The sequence below is a fragment of the Hyalella azteca genome, unplaced genomic scaffold (assembly GCF_000764305.2).
Source record: "Hyalella azteca isolate HAZT.00-mixed unplaced genomic scaffold, Hazt_2.0.2 contig4106, whole genome shotgun sequence".
NCBI classification, from domain to species: domain Eukaryota; kingdom Metazoa; phylum Arthropoda; class Malacostraca; order Amphipoda; family Hyalellidae; genus Hyalella; species Hyalella azteca.
In genome coordinates this window covers 49,164-69,651 of record NW_025934332.1, presented here as the reverse complement: position 1 = coordinate 69,651, position 20,488 = coordinate 49,164, and the positions used below count along the sequence as shown (strand labels likewise).

At 39.0% G+C, this 20,488-nt stretch overlaps 2 protein-coding genes across 2 annotated transcripts in view; both read left to right on the top strand.

The window, feature by feature from the left end:
- Positions 1 to 12,969, top strand: part of LOC108675165 (serine/threonine-protein kinase D2) — a 55,411-nt gene extending 42,442 nt beyond the window's left edge. Inside the window, 10 exon segments of the mRNA XM_047879877.1 lie at positions 590 to 724; positions 2,177 to 2,235; positions 2,801 to 3,085; positions 4,409 to 4,549; positions 5,775 to 5,810; positions 7,360 to 7,506; positions 7,848 to 7,946; positions 8,312 to 8,396; positions 8,664 to 8,846; positions 9,240 to 12,969. Coding sequence (XP_047735833.1) covers positions 590 to 724; positions 2,177 to 2,235; positions 2,801 to 3,085; positions 4,409 to 4,549; positions 5,775 to 5,810; positions 7,360 to 7,506; positions 7,848 to 7,946; positions 8,312 to 8,396; positions 8,664 to 8,846; positions 9,240 to 9,547 — 1,478 coding nt within the window. The 3' untranslated portion in view covers positions 9,548 to 12,969.
- Positions 12,970 to 16,940: 3,971 nt separating this feature from the next.
- LOC108675164 overlaps positions 16,941 to 20,488 on the top strand; it is a 33,983-nt gene continuing 30,435 nt past the window's right edge. Inside the window, exon 1 of the mRNA XM_018163154.2 lies at positions 16,941 to 18,683. Within this exon, the coding sequence (XP_018018643.1) occupies positions 17,280 to 18,683 (1,404 nt within the window). The 5' untranslated portion in view covers positions 16,941 to 17,279. The remainder of the gene's footprint in view (positions 18,684 to 20,488) is intronic.

Here is a 20,488-nt window from a genome sequence, read left to right as displayed (position 1 = left end):
TGTGATGGTGATGTGGTGTGATGTTGAGGTGATGTGGTGTGATGGTGATGGTGATGTGGTGTGATGGTGATGGTGAGAGACTCCCACCCAACTGCCTGGGCGAGGCTCCCGACTCGGGTGAGGNGAAGTGATGTGATGGTGAACGGCCGTCCCTGGATGCCATGAAACACTACATTCTAACGGCTCAAAATTAAACATTATTTTTTCTAGCGGCCATAGCTGTGTCGCAATTTATTCTGATAACTTTGTGCCACATTTTTTAATACAAGTTGCACATTGTACGTAGGGTCATGAATTCTTCATTCAGTATCATCGGTTCAAAGTTAGTTTCATTCAGTATTATCGGTCCTAAGTTCGTTACCGTATTAAGTATTATTGGTATTATGTTCGTTATTCAGTATTATTGGTCCTAAGTTCGTTATTCATTTAATATTATTGGTCCAAAATTAGTTATTCAATATTATCGGTCCTAAGTTTGTTATTCATTCAGTATTATCGGTCCGAAGTTCGTTATTCAATATTATCGGTCTTGAGTTCGTTATTCAGTATTATCAATATTAGTTCGTTAATCAGTATTGAATCGTCACAGCTGGGCTGCCGGTTGGTAGTGATGACGACGACGGTGGTGAGGGCACCACCAGCGGCTACCACTACGACAGCGGCGACAATGACGAGGACTGCCCCCCCTCCCCCGCACCCCCACGCCCCGCCCCATCTGATCCTGGCGGAGACGAGTGAGTCTTCCTGACTCACTTCTGACTCACTCTTTATTCTCACTCTTTACTCACTCTTTCTGACTCGCTCTCTCTGACTTACTTTCTCTGACTCACTTTCTCTTAATCACTCTCTCTGACTCACTCTTAATGACTCACTCTCTCTCTCTCTTACTCACTCTCTCTCTCTCTCTCTGACTCACTCTCTCTCTGACTCACTCTCTCTCTGACACATACTCTCTCTCTGACTCTCACTTTATGACTCACTCTCTCTGACTTACTCGTTCTGACTCACTTTCTCTGACTCACTCTGACTTACTCTCTCTGACTCAATCTTTCTGACTCACTCTCTCTGACTCAATCTTTCTGACTCACTCTCTCTGACTCATTGTCTTTGACTCACTCTTCCTAGCTCACTCTCTCTGACTCACTCTCTCTGACTCACTCTCTCTGACATGTTCTTTCTGACTCGCTCTCTCTGACTCACTCTCTCTGACCCACTCTCTCTCTGACTCACTCTCTCTCTTACTCACTCTCTCTCTTACTCACTCTCTCTCTTACTCACTCTCTCTCTGACTCACTCTCTCTCTGACTCACTCTCTCTCTGACTCACTCTCTCTCTGACTCACTCTCTCTCTGACTCACTCTCTCTCTGACTCACTCTCTCTCTGACTCACTCTCTCTCTGACTCACTCTCTCTCTGACTCACTCTCTCTCTGACTCACTCTCTCTCTGACTCACTCTCTCTCTGACTCACTCTCTCTCTGACTCACTCTCTCTCTGACTCACTCTCTCTCTGACTCACTCTCTCTCTGACTCACTCTCTCTCTGACTCACTCTCTCTCTGACTCACTCTCTCTCTGACTCACTCTCTCTCTGACTCACTCTCTCTCTGACTCACTCTCTCTCTGACTCACTCTCTCTCTGACTCACTCTCTCTCTGACTCACTCTCTCTCTGACTCACTCTCTCTCTGACTCACTCTCTCTCTGACTCACTCTCTCTCTGACTCACTCTCTCTCTGACTCACTCTCTCTCTGACTCACTCTCTCTCTGACTCACTCTCTCTCTGACTCACTCTCTCTCTGACTCACTCTCTCTCTGACTCACTCTCTCTCTGACTCACTCTCTCTCTGACTCACTCTCTCTCTGACTCACTCTCTCTCTGACTCACTCTCTCTCTGACTCACTCTCTCTCTGACTCACTCTCTCTCTGACTCACTCTCTCTCTGACTCACTCTCTCTCTGACTCACTCTCTCTCTGACTCACTCTCTCTCTGACTCACTCTCTCTCTGACTCACTCTCTCTCTGACTCACTCTCTCTCTGACTCACTCTCTCTCTGACTCACTCTCNGGGTGGTGAAGGAGGGCTGGATGGTGCACTTCACCAACAAGAACCCTGAGGTGAGAACTGGGTGGTGAAGGAGGGCTGGATGGTGCACTTCACCAACAAGAACCCTGAGGTGAGAACTGGGTGGTGAAGGAGGGCTGGATGGTGCACTTCACCAACAAGAACCCTGAGGTGAGAATGGTTGTGCGATACACCACCACGACCACAATCATCAAAACACTATCAGTGTTTTGATGATCACAACAGATAACATTATATAACATATAATAACAGTCAAGGTGTTTATTGATAATGTCGAGAATCAACTGAAAATTCTTTTAAATATTCAATACTGATTTGAATGTACTGAATCTGTTCTGCAATGAAAATTATCCCTGAAACATTGCATCTTGAACACCCATTGTTGTTTCCTATGAAAATATTTAATGAAATTCGCTATTTGTACGAAATTTTCTGAATTAGATAATGAAGGTGAAGGTTGACCGTTTACTTATTTCTAGTATATGTTCACTTTTCTATATTTTGATCTGTGTGATCATCAAAAGAAGCTACATGAAATTCAATATAGATTCCTCCTTTGAAATGTAGGTATAAAGTTCCACCTGGTTTCACTATCTGGTCCCACAAAAAGAATAAAATAGCAACTCAATTCAATCTCATGATTCACGAGATTTATGTTGAATATTATTCAAATGTAATGTATGGTTCAACTGATGGTAATTGTTTTTCTTCACAGCGCAAACGTCACTACTGGCGGTTGGACACTAAGACCATCACGCTCTACCAGAACGACTCGACAGCAACTTATTACAAGGAAGCACCTAATTAGTGATTAAATAATCAAGCATAAAACTAACTAACGCTCTTCACAGATGCGGAGAACGGAGTGATCCATTGTTTCGAGTTACGCACGACAAACCTGGACTTCTTCGTGGGTCAGGAATCATACCCGCGGCTGCGAGACGGCGGAGTGCAAGAGGTCAACCCGCCTGAGTCTGGACTAGGGGCTTACCTTGCGCGGGTCAGTCGCATTTGCTCCGTAGGTCTCGGTTGAAATTATAACTAAGAGTTACTCGAGGTCTTGTAGCTGATTATCTTGACGACCAACTGAGATAATGATTCGTAGAAATGGATTAGGAGCTTACCTTGCGCGGGTTAGTTGCACTTGCTGTGTAGGTCTTAGATCTCAGTTGAAACTATAATTAAGAGAGATACTCGTTACTTAAGGTCTTGTAGCTGATTATCTTGACGATCAACTGAGATAATGATTCGTAGGAATGGATTAGGAGCTTACCTTGCGCGGGTCAGTTGCAATTGCTTCGTAGGTCTCACTTTAAATAATATATATTCAAGGATCGCTTAGGGATCAAGGATTTTTCCTTCACCACCCTTTTTATTTCAAGGATCAAGGAAATATTTCAAGGATCGCTTAGTTAATTATGCTTGATTTGTTGATTTATCTATATCTGTTGATGGCTGGAAGATTTAGAGAAATTAATAAAGCAACACAAGTTAAGACAAATTAGACTGAGAGATACTCGTTAATTGAGGTCATGTAGCTGATTATCTTGACGATCAACTGAGATAATGATTCGTAGGAATTTTAAATAAAAATATTCATGTTGCCAGTCCGCGTTTGGTTCCACAGAGTCTTCGTACATTGCAATTGCTAGTTGATACAGATGCAAGTCACACTACGTGTACAATAATCCCAACTAATGGAATGCGCCTGACTTGTTGTTATGACGCATTATGTTAATGAAAGTCTTACTGGGTAACCAATACGTCTACCTGTTTGAAATCTGCTTAGCAGATGGAATATTTATGAGCCTCGCCTAATCTATTATCAATAATTGCTGATCACGCCGTGAAATTTCCCAAGGGTCCTTTGATCAACTTCCAAAATAGTTGGCATAACCTGAGAGAAGAATTTCAGGTTTCGTGGAGCTGAGCCCTGAATATTCTTTAAGCCAAGAGATTCAATGCGCGAAGCAATCAACCATATATGCATTTTTCCTACTGTTTCAGAGTAAAGGAAACAGTATTCATTCGAATACTGTTTTTTTCTTTTGGCTATTAGCCAAAAGATGCCTGCAAAATTTTCCAGCATGTCTTTTTAGTTCTCTAGCCCCGTAGACAATTGTATTTCTCTTTGAGCGACATACAAGTGCTATTTGTTATTGAGCGAAATACAAGTACTATTTGTTATTGAGCGACATACAAGTACTATTTGTTATTGAGCGACATACAAGTACTATTTGTTACTGATTGAAATACAAGTACTATTTGTTATTGAGCGACATACAAGTACTATTTGTTATTGAGCGAAATACAAGTACTACAGCCCCCGTCCAACGGCGCTGCTTCTGCCGCGCCCTCCGCAGCCCCGGCACCCTCCCCGGCAGCGCCTCCCGTGTGCTCGGTGGTGGTCACGTCTCCTGCTGGGGCTCAGGTCTCGCCTTCAGAACCTGCACCTCCTAAACCTGTAAGACTTCCAGAATAATTGTCTTATATATGGCTTTATTGTCTTATTTTTTCAACCTCAGGTCTCGCCTTCAGAACCTGCACCTCCTAAACCTGTAAGACTTCCAGAATAATTGTCTTATATATGGCTTAATTGTCTTATTTTTTCAACCTTAGGTCTCGCCTTCAGAATCTGCACCTCCTAAACCTGTAAGACTTTTTTTTAAACCTGTATTATTCATTTTGTTGAAAAAATTTTTTTTCATTTTATTTTTGCACCTCCAAATTTTTTACACCTCCTAGACCTGTGAGGCTTCCAGAATAATTCTACCAGGCTTTAGTGTCTTATTTTTAGCGCATTTTCTCATTTATGGAAAAAATGCACTATTGTGCTCGTCATGTCCGTCCGTCCGTCCGTCCGTCTATCTGTCTGTCCGTCCGTGACTTAACGTTTTCATCTACGAGAAAATGCGCTCTCTGTCACTCACTGCAGTGAGTACTGAGTTATATTTTTTCAACCTGTGTTTTCATTTTGTTCGGATTTAATATTTTGTCGCTAGTCAAGAATGGTTTTCAAAACTTACATCTGGTTCATGGCTCGCTAGGAGAACCGCATTTGTCATATTACTCGTTTGTTTTGCAATTACATTTTATTTGCTCTGAGTAGCCGCGAATTTCTTTATATTCAATTATTTGTGTTAGGAAGGAAGAGCTAATTTTTTACTTCACGACTACTTGCCCGGAAATCGCCTATTGTTTTCAGCATTATAAAAACTATGAACTCTTTTGTTTTGTGGGGAATTATTTGGTGGATAGTCATGTACGAAATTTCAATTTTTTACATGAATCTGATTGGATTTCTACCGAATTTGGTATTTATACCTAAATTTTCTATTTCATTGGATTTCTACCTCAATTTTCTACCTGAATCTGATTGGAATTCTTATCACCATGAAAATAAATTGAACGCTAATCTGTTGTTTTTAAATTATCTAATCAGATGTCATATTCGACGTGCTGAGAGCTAATCACTACCTGCTGTATTATATCATATTTATTCAACTGATTGGACGATATATTCGACGTGCAGGGAGCCAATCACTACTTGCTGTATCATTTCATAATAATTCAACTGATTGGATTTATTATATGATGTGCAGGGAGCCAATCANGTCAGCCATCGTCGTACTTTTGTTAATGCTTTATTTATTATTATTATTATGCTTTAATAATTATAATTGCTTAAGAACGAACTCGCCATCCTGCAGAGCATCCGTCACCAGGTCAGCCATCGTCGTACTTTTGTTAATGCTTTATTTATTATTATTATTATGCTTTAATAATTATAATTGCTTAAGAACGAACTCGCCATCCTACAGAGCATCCGTCATCAGGTCAGCCTTCGCCGGGCTTTTGTTAATGCTTTATTTATTATTTTATTGATCCATCTTTTATTTATGTTTTGTTTATTATTTTATGAATCCATCTTCCCAATCAATTAAGAATTAGGCTTTGATATTTACTCTGATGCAATAAGCTGCGTCTGAATTTCTTCTACTCTGATATTTAGTATAAAGCATTCGTCATCAGGTCAGCCATCGCTGTGCTTTTATTAATGCTTTATTATTTATTATAATTATTATGCTTTAATAATTATAATTATTATTTATTATTTTATAGATCCAGCTTCTTAATCAATTCTGAATTAGGTTTGGATATTTGCTCTAATGCAATAATCTACGTCAGGATTTCTTCTACTGTGATGTTTGGTTCCTACTACGAAATTCGTTGGAAATTTCCGATGAAGATCACTTTCTATTTAATCAAGGATAAGACTTTTTAAGTACTTTGTATTTAAGTACGCATTACTAAATTTACCGACATAGTAATTGATTTTAAATATTCAATTTCTGAATTCCATGCAGCTTTTTGTTAGGATCACACAAAAAATCCATGAGAACGTTGAAGAATTCTTGTATTGACCGATGATATACCGTACCGTACGACGAGTATTTGCAAAGAGTATTTTTTCGCAGTATTTAAAAGTCCTTCCTTAACTTCGCGTTTTTCCCAATGTTCAAAATCAGCAACCTGTCTTGCGCCGCAACAAGCGATGATAAGAGCTGTTTTTCTGCGGCGCATCCGCATATTAATTAATTGATGTGTATTTCAGAGCGTGGTAAGCATGTACTAACAGCTCTGCATTTCAGAGCGTGTATTAATTGATGTATATCTCAGAGCGTGGTGAACGTGTACTAACTGATCTGCATTACAGAGCGTGGTGAGCGTGTATTAACTGCTCTGCATTTCAGAGCGTGGTGAACATGTATCAACTGCTGTGCATTTCAGAGCGTGATGAACGTGTACTAACTGCTCTGCATTTCAGAGCGTGGTAAGCGTGTATTAACTGATCTGTATTTCAGAGCGTGGTGAACATGTATCAACTGCTGTGCATTTCAGAGCGTGGTGAGCATGTTTTAACTGCTCTGCATTTCAGAGCGTGGTGAGCGTGTTTTAACTGCTCTGCATTTCAGAGCGTGGTGAACATGTATCAACTGCTCTCTATATTTCAGAGCGTGGTGAGCGTGTATTAACTGCTCTATATTTCAGAGCGTGGTGAGCGTGTATTAACTGCTCTATATTTCAGAGCGTGGTGAGCGTGTATTAACTGCTCTATATTTCAGAGCGTGGTGAACGTGTACTAACTGCTCTGCATTTCAGAGCGTGGTAAGCATGTATTAACTGCTCTGCATTTCAGAGCGTGGTGAGCGTGTACTAACTGCTCTGCATTTCAGAGCGTGGTGAGCGTGTATTAACTGCTCTGCATTTCAGAGCGTGGTGAGCGTGGAGCGCATGTTCGAGACACCAGACCGGGTGTTGGTGGTCATGGAGAAGCTACAGGGCGACATGCTCGAGCTCATCCTCAGCAGCGAGAAGGCGAGACTCAGCGAGCGCGTCACCAAGTATCTCATCTTCCAGGTGAACAAATCGATAAATTCTACATCAATGTTTGTTTTTATCTCCAAGGCAAGGTGTAATATGTGTAAGGAATGATTCGTAATACGTAATAAAAAATGTTCTGAACAAAATTAGTAGTAGTATAATAATACGTCCTGAACAAAATTAGTAAGAGATATTTCGGTTTATCAATGTCTTCAACGGGAGGTGGAAAGTTGAACGCATTTCTAAAATTGATATCTTGTAGGCTCATGTCACACCCAAAAAAATGAATTTTTGTTGGATTATTTATTGATTGTGCCTGATTTTCTATATGCGAATTATTTTAATGAGAGCTCTAATTGATATGATTTACATAACAGATTTTAGCAGCTCTCCGCTACCTGCACAGCAAGAACATCGTCCATTGCGATCTCAAGCCCGAGAACGTGCTGCTGTCCGATCACTCGGATTTCCCCCAGGTGCTTACTAACAATCGTGTCGCATTGCAAATTAATGCTCGATTTCTTTACAATATTTCTCTACATGGTTTGTGTTCCTGTCATATTAATCACTTATATTATTTTGTTGCCAATTTTTTCGGTAACTTCTTAGCGCATTTTCTCATTTATGGTAAAAGAGGCGCTATTGTGCTCGTCATGTCCGCTCGTCCGTCTGTCCGTCCGTGACTTCACGTTTTCGTCGACGAGAAAATGCGCTCTCTGTCACTCACTGCAGTGAGTACTGAGTTATATTTTTTTCTGTTGTTATTGTTACAAGTTTTCAGGCCAGTTGATTAACAGACATGAATATGGTTTTAAGTTGCAAGTAATGGTAATTTTCTCAGGTGAAACTTGGAGACTTTGGATTCGCTCGTATCATCGGCGAGAAATCATTCCGCAAGAGCGTTGTCGGAACTCCAGCATATCTTGGTGAGAATTATACTCTGGGATACTGAAATGTATTGATGGTGTAGGACTTTGCTCTGATACTAACATGTTCCTCAAGCCTCGTACAGTAGTTGAGTCAAGCCTCGCACGAAACTAACATCCTTGGTTAGTTTCGTAAAAAAAACTTCATGAAAAATGATGGTATTGTAACTATAATGTAATTTTGTGCAGTTTGTTCACTGTTTGAATACTATTTTTTCCCGAGTTCTTTGTCATGGTGGACATTTGGCAATGAATTGTTTGGTGCAGCCCCCGAGGTGCTACGCAACAAAGGCTACAACAGATCGCTGGACATGTGGAGCGTCGGTGTGGTAACGTACGTGTCGCTCTCTGGCACCTTCCCCTTCAACGAAGACGAGGACATCAACGATCAGATCACCAACGCTGCCTTCATGTATCCTCCCAACCCATGGAAGGAAATCACGCCTGAAGGTTAGCTTTGTTATATATTTATATATTTGTTATCTTTGTTCAGCATGCGTGGTGGCAGCAGCTTAGTTGTTTTAACTGATGAATGTCGTACGGCATTTTGTGTTGTGAAGGCTGGCAATCTATGTTAGTGTTGAGGTTTTTTGTTTCGATTTTATTCTCTGATAAGATCGTCTTTTCGGCCCAGCCCTTGAGCGAGTTTGGAAGTATGAGATACCGATATAATTTATGAAAGTATGAGAAAATGTTCTTGAACGATCATTTAAACTTCGACTACTGAACCTGATTACGCGTATTAATATATGTCATTTATGAAAGTATGAGAAAAATATCTGGATGATATAAACTTTGACTACCTATCCTGATTACGCGTATTAATATATTTTATTTGTGCAGCGATCGACTTGATCACGAACCTGCTGCAAGTGAACAAACGCAAGCGCCTGACTGTAGAGAAGACGTTCCAGCATCCCTGGATGCTCGACTATCAACTGTACTGCGACGCGCGTCTCCTGGAACTGCGCGTTGGTTGTACGGATGAGAACCGTTTCCTAGTGCACGTTGTTGACGACGCTGGATACGAGAGCCTTAGGAAACCCCACCAGCCAACTCTAGCGTCTCTAATTCAGCTTCAGCAGTCAACCGCGCGGCAAAACGGAAACCGCAATAACAACAACACAAACAAAAGTCCTTCTCATTCCTGATGGAACGACAACAATGGCAAACGACATCGCCATTCGGAAATTCTATGCTAATTTTTATTAGCGTCTCAGATTTTTCTCTGGTATGCATTAGTAAAGAAAATTGGAGTTCGATCTCCAACTTTCTTGACTACCGATCGTCCTTCGATCGTGAAAATTTTACAGTTTTTCCATGGTTTGATTTGCTAAAAAGTAACATCGTTCAAGAAATCCTTGACTATATTGAGCCTAGTATCAATCGCCTAGTATCAATTCTTGGTGAGGAACAGGAGTCAGTCTCGTGTGTAAATATCTATGTTTATTTAATGAATCAAATCTTGAATGAAGTCTAATATCATCTCTTTGTAGGAGGTTGATGATTCTGCCTTCGCTGTCAAATTTGAACAAAAGATATGTGAAACTATCCTTTCCGATTCCCATCTACGATTCGAAATTTCCTATTCATTTCTTTTGTAAGTTTTACTCATGCGTATCATTTCCCTGTTACACGTTTATATTTACTTTGCAAAGGTGCCGTGCTAAGAGGCACCGGGAACGTAACGTATTCCCGACATTGACATACGAGTTTGTACTATTTGCCAAAATCAGTCCTTCATTAGAGCACCCTCTTTGCCGCACAATTCTTTGTTGAAAATATTCAGCGGGTTATAGGTCGCCTTTGAATGTACATTCAAAGGCGTTGTATTCAAAGGCATTGTACTATCTTTGCTCAGTCATCCCTGATTATTGTTTTATATAGCATAATTTCCAAAAAATTTATTTGTTTTTCGTTGCGTTAGGATCGTTTTTACCGAGCTTCAGCCGACCGCAAGTCTCAGTAAATGATCAATGAAGCTAAGCTTTTTCCCTCTGAGAGAATTTTTGTGTCCTCTATACATCGGTAATTAGTTTTAACCACAGTATTCCTCTTCGTGAAACGAGAGTGCTGTTTTTAACTCACAAAATTTATTATCGGCAATAAGCTTCGCTTGAATTTTCTTCATTTAATTTTTTCATCATGTCTTTTATTGCGCGAATTCATTTCTTAATTTAGTACTTTTATTGAGCCTTGCTTCTAAGTTGATGTATTATACCTAATGATTTCTATTACTACAATACCTGAATTTGCGACAAATTAGGTACCGGTAGCGGGATTAAAAGTTATACCTGAATTCCATCAGAGCTGACTCCAATGAACTATATTGTATGGGAAAGAAGTGTGATTGATAAATCTTATTTTGCTCTTAACCACCGTGAACTTGGTCTGTTAGATGCAACTTCGGAATTTCCCATCGTCGATTTCTTCTCCGAACCCACAACCCGATAGCGCGAAAAGTATGGGTAACATGTGTGAACATTGCCTCCCATTGTCACCCATTGCGCCCCCAATCTATGAATACATTAGTGTGTGCTAGACGTCCTTGGCTGTGATCCCATACATTTTCTTCGTGTCTTCGTGAAAATACATTTTCTTCGTGCCTGTAGTTTGCATCTCTGGTTGTGCTCACTGTCGATCTCTCTCTAAACACTCTGGAACTTTGTCGCTACTTCAACTTAAGATCACCACTCCAGTAGTATGTCCCTCGTTGCATCGTCTACTTAGGTCTCACCTTGGCTCTGAACTAATGATACTTGAAAAAATTCACCGCCTCAATAAATGTTTGCGTGTGTATTTTTGCCTTTTGCGTCAACGATAGCTTTTAGCTCCACTATACTAGATGCCCGTATATGAACGTACTTAAAAATCCAAAAGGTGATACCGTTTCTAGAATATCTACACTTTCTAAATCTTTTCTTACTTTCATGACTGTACTTGCCTCTTCAGCACGCGAATATTTTTCCCCGGTGCTGCGTGTTCGTTTAACCTGAAGTGCGTTGAACCACATTGCCTATAAAAATGGTTGCACTTTAACATAATGTCTACGTTACAGCGTTCCTGAGTTAGTTGGGAGTCCAATGTTTCAATTGCATGAATATATTTGATTAAAAAGTTCTCTGGATATGGAGAACTAGTTCTTAAAATCAGTCAACAAAGCATAATGCTTTGCTACATCTGTTACTTCTTGACCTAAACTCATCATTTCCCTCGTTGTAATGTTGATATTGTCAGTGCATTTTACTGAACTTCAGTGCATTTATCCCGTTAGACTCGCACATCATAAGTTGTATCGTAACTGTAAGAACTGGGGATAATAAATCAGTTTATTGCTCGGTGGTTGTGGACTACGTGGCATGAAGTGAGCTGACACTGACAATAAACTATAATTGTGCCCTCTGCCTCTACCCTAGACCTCTCTGAAGTCTTTTATATGGTCTATTTGTGTAGGTAGTTTTCCTAAGCTGTGTATAAACATGTTGGAGAATTCAGGAACTCTAGTTGAAGCAAGATTTTATTAATATTCGAAACTCACTGCAGTTTCACGCTTGAAAACTGTAATGAAAAATTACAACTCTGCTTGAATAACATTTACACGTTCAATTACGACCTACAAGAGATCCTTGGTCTTAACAAGAGTCATCGTGCGATCTGCTTAATTGTGTTTTACCGTTGCATTGGGACTCTGCATCGTCTATGATTCATGCTTCCAATTGCATTCTCATTCATTTTCTTACGACAGATGTTTTTAATATTAGACATTTAAGAACTTTGTGTCAAATTTACATCTCATTTAATCAACGAAGGAACAATTTAAGTCTCCTCGCTTCTAACGAAACTGCCGTATTACACGCGAGCGAACATCATCTGTTTTTTTTATCTTGTGCATTTTATTCACATCTGTGTTTTATTATTATTCGTCTTAGTGTCAGTGCCAGTCTGTATTCCGTCAATTAATGTTATTAATGGCTCATTCTGTTTGCTGTATGTTCTCTTAATTGGCTGTTGTGATTTGTGGATGATTCCTTTAGATTTATTAGTGGAAACTCTCATTGTTGTCTCTTTGGTTACAATTTTTGAGTAAAAATTTTATGTAACTCGAGCCACTGGCCTAAAAATTTTTTTAATTGTGAAATCGATTTTCTTTTTCAATTACCTACACTTATGGTTCGTTAGGGGCAGTGAAAATCTGTAACACAAGTAGACACAAGAAACAGAAGCTTGAAATTAAACCTAACCGTGAAGTGACTATTCTTGCTTGCATTCCTGTAACACGTTGCAAAATACGATGCTTTTTTGGCTACATTTTCCCTATTTTAGTAGATGTTAACCACAAAATAGACTATGTTCTTCTATTATTAACCGGTTAGAGAAGAAGTACTAATGTTTACATTTTAATAAATCTCTTGACATCAGATCCGAGACTATAGTTCACTGAAAAAGCCATGTTTCACTAGCATATGAAAGCTTTTTGCTAAAGCTTCATTGATGCTTCCTTTCTGCCCACATTCACTAACCAGTTTAGGCCTATGGGATTGTTATTCAGTTTTCGTATTGCGGTGATATTGTCGCAAGAATTTGACACAACTGCTGTATTTGAGTTGCGGGTTCATGCTGTGCCAACTCTCGCTTTTACACTCATTATTATAAACTCACTTTTGAACAAGTTACTTCTTAATCTTATTGTTTTTAAATAATTCGTTGAGCTAGTATTGTAGTTCCAGAGTTGCGAAATGAGTTTTCCAAGCGAAATGAATGTGATTTCACGTCCACTTATTTCGGGCTGCGCGCAAATGAGACTTAATACTGTCTCCTACGTGTTCAAAAGTTTGCGCCCTGAGTTAATCAATATTATTATTTTATTTTCTTTTTGTTTCCTAAATATGGTAATTAATCGAGGTTTAAAAAACGTTAAATTCTGTGATTATTGTTTGCCTATTAACTGCGTTTTCTGATATGCCAAGTTTCAGCGCCTAAGCGCTCCTGTCGTACGTGCAATCTTCGTCTTCCTTGTGATAAACGTGCAAGTATTGAGCGTTCCGTTTGTCGTTATTTCTATCCTGCGAGGTTCATTTCGCTTGTTGCTGTTTACTCCCAGTGTTGATTTTGTAACCATGTAACTGCTTCTTTACTTCTGCTTCTGTTCCTGCACTTTCTTTAGCCAATAGCTGCGGATGAGTATTAAGTTCTTAATCTACGCATTGCTGCGTAAGGGTTTTATCTACTATTTATAGCCGCTTATCTCTCCGTAACAAAATTAATTACTTTTTGCTGCACTGTTTGTAAAGGTTCTTGTGTCATCCATGAACTGCCAGTGCTTTCTGTACACTACATGTGTGCTTCGTTTGCTCTGGGCAATCCATTCCTTGAGTCTAGCGAATTTTCTCGCTTATTTCCACTAACTTCTTATTCTCCCTTATACCACTAACTTCTTTTTCCTCCTTATACCACTAACTTCTTATTCTCCCTTATGCACATGATTAATAAATTGATATAATTTCGTTGAAAGCACTCGATTGTTTCGTTGGTATTTGTATCGTGCTGGCGTCGTCTGTCTGTTACCTCTCACCTTCGCGGCATTTTGCTCTGATTATCTTGGGTCTGTTTCACTGAAATATTTCTTTAGTATTTTTTACTAAAAATACTTTTTCAAAAAATTTCATTCGGAGCTTCCATTATGTATAACTTTGTTGTGTTATATTTAGGAATGCAAATTATTACTCACTTGACGATATCTATAGAATTTCTATATGATAACCATCGAAGTATTAATGATGCACATGGTTCACAGCTTCTGTTGAATAATTAAATTAACCAATGTTTTAAATATACAGATCATTTGCATATTTATTAATAAATAATTCTAGGTTGATTTTATTAATGGTATCTTCTGAAAACTTATTGTGGAGATTGAATTGTGAAGCTTCTTCAGAAGCGACGAATGTATGTTGGCTATGGCGTTATGATTTAAGCATTTTTTCGTCTAATGAAACATTCCCTGAGAAATGTGCAGTCGTGTACGTAGAGATTAGCTTCAAATGTGTTGTTGTCTTAGTTGTTGTTCTTCTATGCAGTGACACTCGATGTCGTATGCCACTTTTATTTATGTATATCAGTACATGCTCTTCATGGCGACTGTACTGCACGCTCTTGGCTTTGGGCTGGTCAGTTATTGACTTTTCATCATTTACTTCTTCTTGGCATAAACGGGCAAAGTGTCAGCAGAGATTATTAATATTCTTTTTATTTTAAAGAAATATGTAGGTGGCAACTATTGTCTTTTTTTGTTAGTAGTGGGAAATTTGTGATAGATTCATGGCGAAATTGTTCTCTTTCTCATGCTCGAACCATACTTTACTTATTTTTCGATGCGGTTAAGGTAGTATTTTAGTTTTTCTGTTATATATTCGTTGATGTTCGTTTTAGATTTGATCCACCGCGTGTGTGGAGCTGAAGTTTATTATTCATCATTTTAATATGCAGGATTATTTCTCAGTACCAGCACACGATAAAATTGTTCATAGGTTAATTTATAGTTATTTAAGGTACGTTATTATATTTGTAATTAAGCTCTTATTTTTCCTTAAAGTGCTGCTCACGTGTTCAGGCAGGCTGGGAGATGATAAACTTACCCTTATGACATATTATTTTCAGCTGAACGCACAATTCATTCATGAACGGTTATCGAATGTCCAGATTTAATTGAAACTTATTTTTTTCTATGGCTATCCGGTCTCATGAGAGATCATGTGGCTGAAAGTATTGTAGATATCTTTGAGTGTAATCGAGTATAGACATCGATAAGTATCACAGTAACTTATTTCGCGGTTTTCTTTATATCATTTCTTCATCTTGCACGTAATCATCCTCTGTAGTTATATTCGCTAATTTATCTCGCAATAAGAGTCAAATTTTGACATGTTTCCGATGAATTCTGAACCTCAACAATTGTTTTGGATTAGGCTCGGAGTTCTTGGACGTGAATCGTACTACAAGGTCACAGCATCATCATATATTTTGACAAAAGATATTAGTCACTCATATTTAGGAGTGAAAATTATTTGAATTATCATGAAACCTACCCACAATGTTGCCCTGTATGAAGCCATTTATCTCGCCTCGAGATTTTAACACTTTTTTAGCGCATTTTCTCATTTATGAAAAAAAGGCGCTATGGTGCTCGTCATGTCCGTCCGTCCCTCCGTTCGTCCGTGACTTCACGGACGGACGGACGAGAAAATGCGCGCTGTCACTCACTGCAGTGAGTACCGAGTTATATTTTTCTGTGATAACTGTCATCTGAATTGAGAAGATCAAGAAATGATTGTTCAATCATGTCGACAGAGGCAGAAAGGAAGAGCTTTGCCGCATTCATACAATTGAGTTATGCGTTTTAATTCCTTGTGGATTGGTTCACAATTTACCAAATTATACGCTGGTGACTTGCACAAAACATGCGTTTAAACCTGCTCCCGTCCGCCGGTGAGTTCAGAGATCGGTTGTATGGGTAATCACGTGTAGTTCTATTTATTGCTGCATAGGATTTTGGTTTTAGCCTAAGTTATGATTTTGGTTTCAATTCATCCTTTACAATATTTTATTGCTGTTCCAAAAATTCATGTTATTCTATATGTTAAGCCAATAAGCCCAAGGCTTGGGCGAATTTTCGACACTCAGATTTCAGAAAAGTTTTATTATAAAATATAGCGGTTTCAGCGTTTATTAGGCCATAGGCCTGTCGCCGATTCTTAACAAGAATCTTGTGAATAGTTTCTGCAGGTATAACATCAAAAACATTAGCTATCTACTATAAATTGAGACGTAAGGCAAACAAATATAGGCAAAATTAAATCCAAGTAAACCACGATTTCCAAGTAAACCATGATCCAAGTAAACCTGGAATTTGAAATGAATGCAGATTTGAAATGCTTGAAGGGCAAGTCCTCTGAAGAAAAATTAAATATTATGAAGCTTCCAAGACTCAGTTATCGATGTCTGCGTGGGGACCTCATTGAAGTATACAAGTATACTCATGGTTTATACAAAGTCCCCGAAGAATTACTAAGAATTTGAAACAAGCACTAACACCAGGGGCCACGGCTATAAGCTAAAAAAAACTGCGCTGCAACTTCTCCACGCGACAACATTTCTTCTCGCTTCGAATCACCGACATGTGGAACAGCCTAATAATTAATGGTTAACTTGATAATAACTGTTGCGTTCTAAAAGATTTTTTCCTTGCAATTTTTTCACTTAAAATGTTTTTTCAAGCAAAACCCTCGCAAAGTTTTTGGTTGATAAAATTTTTACCAGACAATTTTTGGTCTTGAATAGAATGGCATGAGATTCAGGCTATCATGTGCTATCTCGGCGCCCACGACAAATACAGTGCAAGATTTTGTAATTTCTGTAAACATGATTCCAACTTCCTCTTTATTTTGATTCCGCTTTCTTTGGCTAATGGATCGGAGTACGAGTCAAAGTGTCTGAAGTTCTGATTCTGAACTTACTTCAGTGTGCCACTCAGCGCGCAGTAGGGTGGATGTGATGTTCTGCGCTCCTGATTCAAGCCACTGAGACGCATGTTCCTCGACTTCATTTTGATATCGATGATCATTGCTAATATTTACGGAATAAGAAATGGAATAATTGTGAAGTGATTGTGTGTTAGTGATATCAGTGCGTATGAAGTGAACTGTTTAGTTAAAGTGATGGTGATAAGGAATACATAATACGGTGTGTTAATGAATACTTAAGACGGTGAAATTTATTAAATTTAAGTGTTGCCCGGTGTTTTAAACCGACATGGTTTCAAGATTGTCTATATTTGAGTGCCCGTAGATGAGAATTTTGGTAAACCAGATCGAATTTTGAGCAGTTATGGAGTCGGTCATACACTTACCCACTCCTCTATATGCCAAGAAAACTGAGCGCACAGAAGCTGTGGTTCAGGTTGTCGGTACACGTTTCAATAAACTCAATAAACTGTCCGATGAAAAGGCGAGTTCTGATACCATCAGCAACAGGGAATATTTCAAAAGAGGACATCTTAACATGAGTGTCAGAGGCCGAAAATCTTCATCCGGTGGCTTGGGTAACGGCTCCGTCCGCAGGAGTGTCAAGAATTTTGAGAAGTTACTCAATGGAAAAAGCCTCCTGGAAGAAAACATTGGAGCTAAAGTTATAGAAGATCAACACCTGGGAAACATCAAAGCCAACGTTGTACAAGATAAACCACTTCCAGAATGTCACAGTGAAGAAGGTATGGAGAAATTTTCCCGGAATGGAGACACTTTCTTGGCAAAGTTTGCCAAAAAACGCAAAGAAATCTCGGGTACTGAAAAAATTGAGAATTGTTCTGCCATTTCATGCAAAAACGAAGATTTGGATGGAATGAATGCTGAAGATGGATACGCCATGGTCAGGAAGCGGGTAGATGCTGCTCAGAATAACATTGCCCATGATGATCTATATGACCAAATACCGGCTCGTCAAAACAAAGTTTCGCATAAGAAAGTGAAGGAGAGCCTGGCCGATATTAGCATATCTTGCGCGAAGGAAGATATTTGTGTAGTTGCTGCTTCACCCGAACCTAAATCAAATATGTGCACGCAAACTAACCCGAAAGAACTTAAGCGTAAAACTTCTCAAGTGCCTCTTCCCCCTCTTCCCACTTTGGATTCGCGTGAGGCAATATGTTCCTCCCCAGCTGGCGAAGACGTACCGTGTGTCCAGAACCCTATGCATGTCATTAATTTGAACCTAAAATCCACGAAGAAGGGCAAGAATGGCTCCAATCCTCCTCGGGTCGTAAAGAGACGAATGTCAGTTTCCGGAGAGGAGCAAGCTGAAAAATTTAGCCGACTGACTAGATTTGGAAGTGGACTCCGGAAGAAGCTGTCTGCTTCCACGAGAGATTTGTTTGGCTCGGGAAGCTCGTACTCTCCGCCCACCTCTCCAAAAGATGATTCAAGTTCGTTCAGCGGTTCTACAAGAGGCTTTAAACGACAGCTGTCATCCTCGATGCGAGATCTTTTTGGTGGAAGTTTCAATTTGAAGGGGGAGAAGGAAGTTCGTGATAGATTTGGCAAATCTGAAGAACGCCGTAAAGACTATGGATTGAAACAATCGGCGTTTCTTATAGGTGGTGGCATAACAATTGGACGAAGTGCTGGTCGCAGCAGGGCTGCTTTCCGTGATTCTTTCAGAGACATGCTTCCTAAACTTAGGTTATCGCGCGTCTTTGAAGTAAATGTTGTGCTTCCTGATGGAACAGAAACTTCGGTGAGTAATCAAATAGTCGTGGATGGAACTGTCACGATGTTTGTTGGGTTTTTTTAATGTATTAATGTATAAGGAGTAAATTATCTTATTTCTAAGTCAATGTGATGTATGAATGATGCTTTCTATTATGCTAAGTTAAGTTGCAATTTAAATTGGGGAAAAATTAAGTCGGTTATTCGTTACTTATGTTTGAATCGCTTTCATGCAAGTATGGATTTCTCTATAGATTCTCTAATTTTTTAACTGATGATGGAGCTATTTAGCGGAAAGCTTCCAGGGAAGACATGGCGAATTTAGAAATATTCGTTTTTAATTATTAGTGAACTTGCGATTGTGTTACATTGAAACATTGCTAACAGTTTTCCTGAGACTGCACACTTAAGATCAACGTAGCGTGTTCATTCACTAAATCATTGTTTTAAAAACATTTCAATCGTGTACCCCTATAGTTAAGAATACTTAGGCACGCTTTAGAGGAGCTTTTCACTTCTCAATGCCACTTTTTCGACTTGGAACTCAATGTGCAGAAACCATCAAATTTTGCCGCGAATTGGTAGAAACTTTTTTCATTTGTAGTTAGCTAGATTCAGATAACGTGAATGCTTCCATATTTTTCTTTACTGCTTGTATATTTACATATGTGCTTTTGCTTATTATTCACGCTACTACTTCCGTTCGCTTTATGGTGCTTATCAGTTTTTCTTACAATTTATTTGCTGTTATTGCCCATATTCTGCTGATGATGTAGATGCTCGGCTGTTGTCTTGCATGGGTGCACCAACACGCGGAGGCTTACACCCGAATGTGTCCCGTTATTGAAGATGGTACAGGACAACCGCCATATGGTCTAATACCTGCACCCTGCATGTGGTGGTTGTTACGTGCACGCAGCATCTTGCTCCTGCAGGCTGGATTTCATGGCCGTGAATTTAACGTATTCATTGGACTCGACTAGCTATTTTGAATTAAGTTAACCTTGAGCCATAGCCTTCCAGAGTTGCAATTTTTGTTACATGATAAGACGAAGGTTTTTTCCTTGTCGCTGATGTAATTAGCGTCACCATATAAAATAATTGGGTGAGAATGAAAAGTTTGAATACTCAATTTAATTCATTTGAATCATAATTAATTTGAGTTATACATATGAATAACATATAATTTAACATTTTTTTCGAATCGTCTCGTATATGTACATAAACTTTTTGGGAATCATTAGTCAAATTATGGGAATCGAATGCCCAAATGTTATAGTACCAGAATCATTTTATCATGTTTGAAATTATGTACAAAAAACTAAATTTTAAGCTGGGAATAATTCGATTAAAAATATTAGTTTAAATTTTCGCTCTTGAAGCTACAATGTAAAATGGCTATTCGTCGGTTTGTCGCGAAGATTTCAATAAAAGACTAAACTTTTAACGGCAAGATCACATATAATTACTGCCTGAGGTTTGAAAAAATAACTCTCTAAAGAAATTCAATTTCATTTTACAACCTTGGGTATAAAGAAATTTTTAGGAGGACGAATACAATGAGTAATTCAGAGGGGAGCAGTGATTAAGTAATGTTCCAATGATAATAAATCCGTCTGGTCAGCAAGGTTTTACATTCAATTACATCGAGGATGGAGCACATTACTCTCAATTTTATTTTATATTTTTAGTCGTCAAATTGTTACCGTTCCTTTAAACAAATCTAGGGCGGTGATAATTTAATTTGAGTTTTACGACAAGAATGTATAATATCTGACATGGAGTGTAATAACATGCGGCCTCGATATCTTCGATGACACACTTGCTACTCCC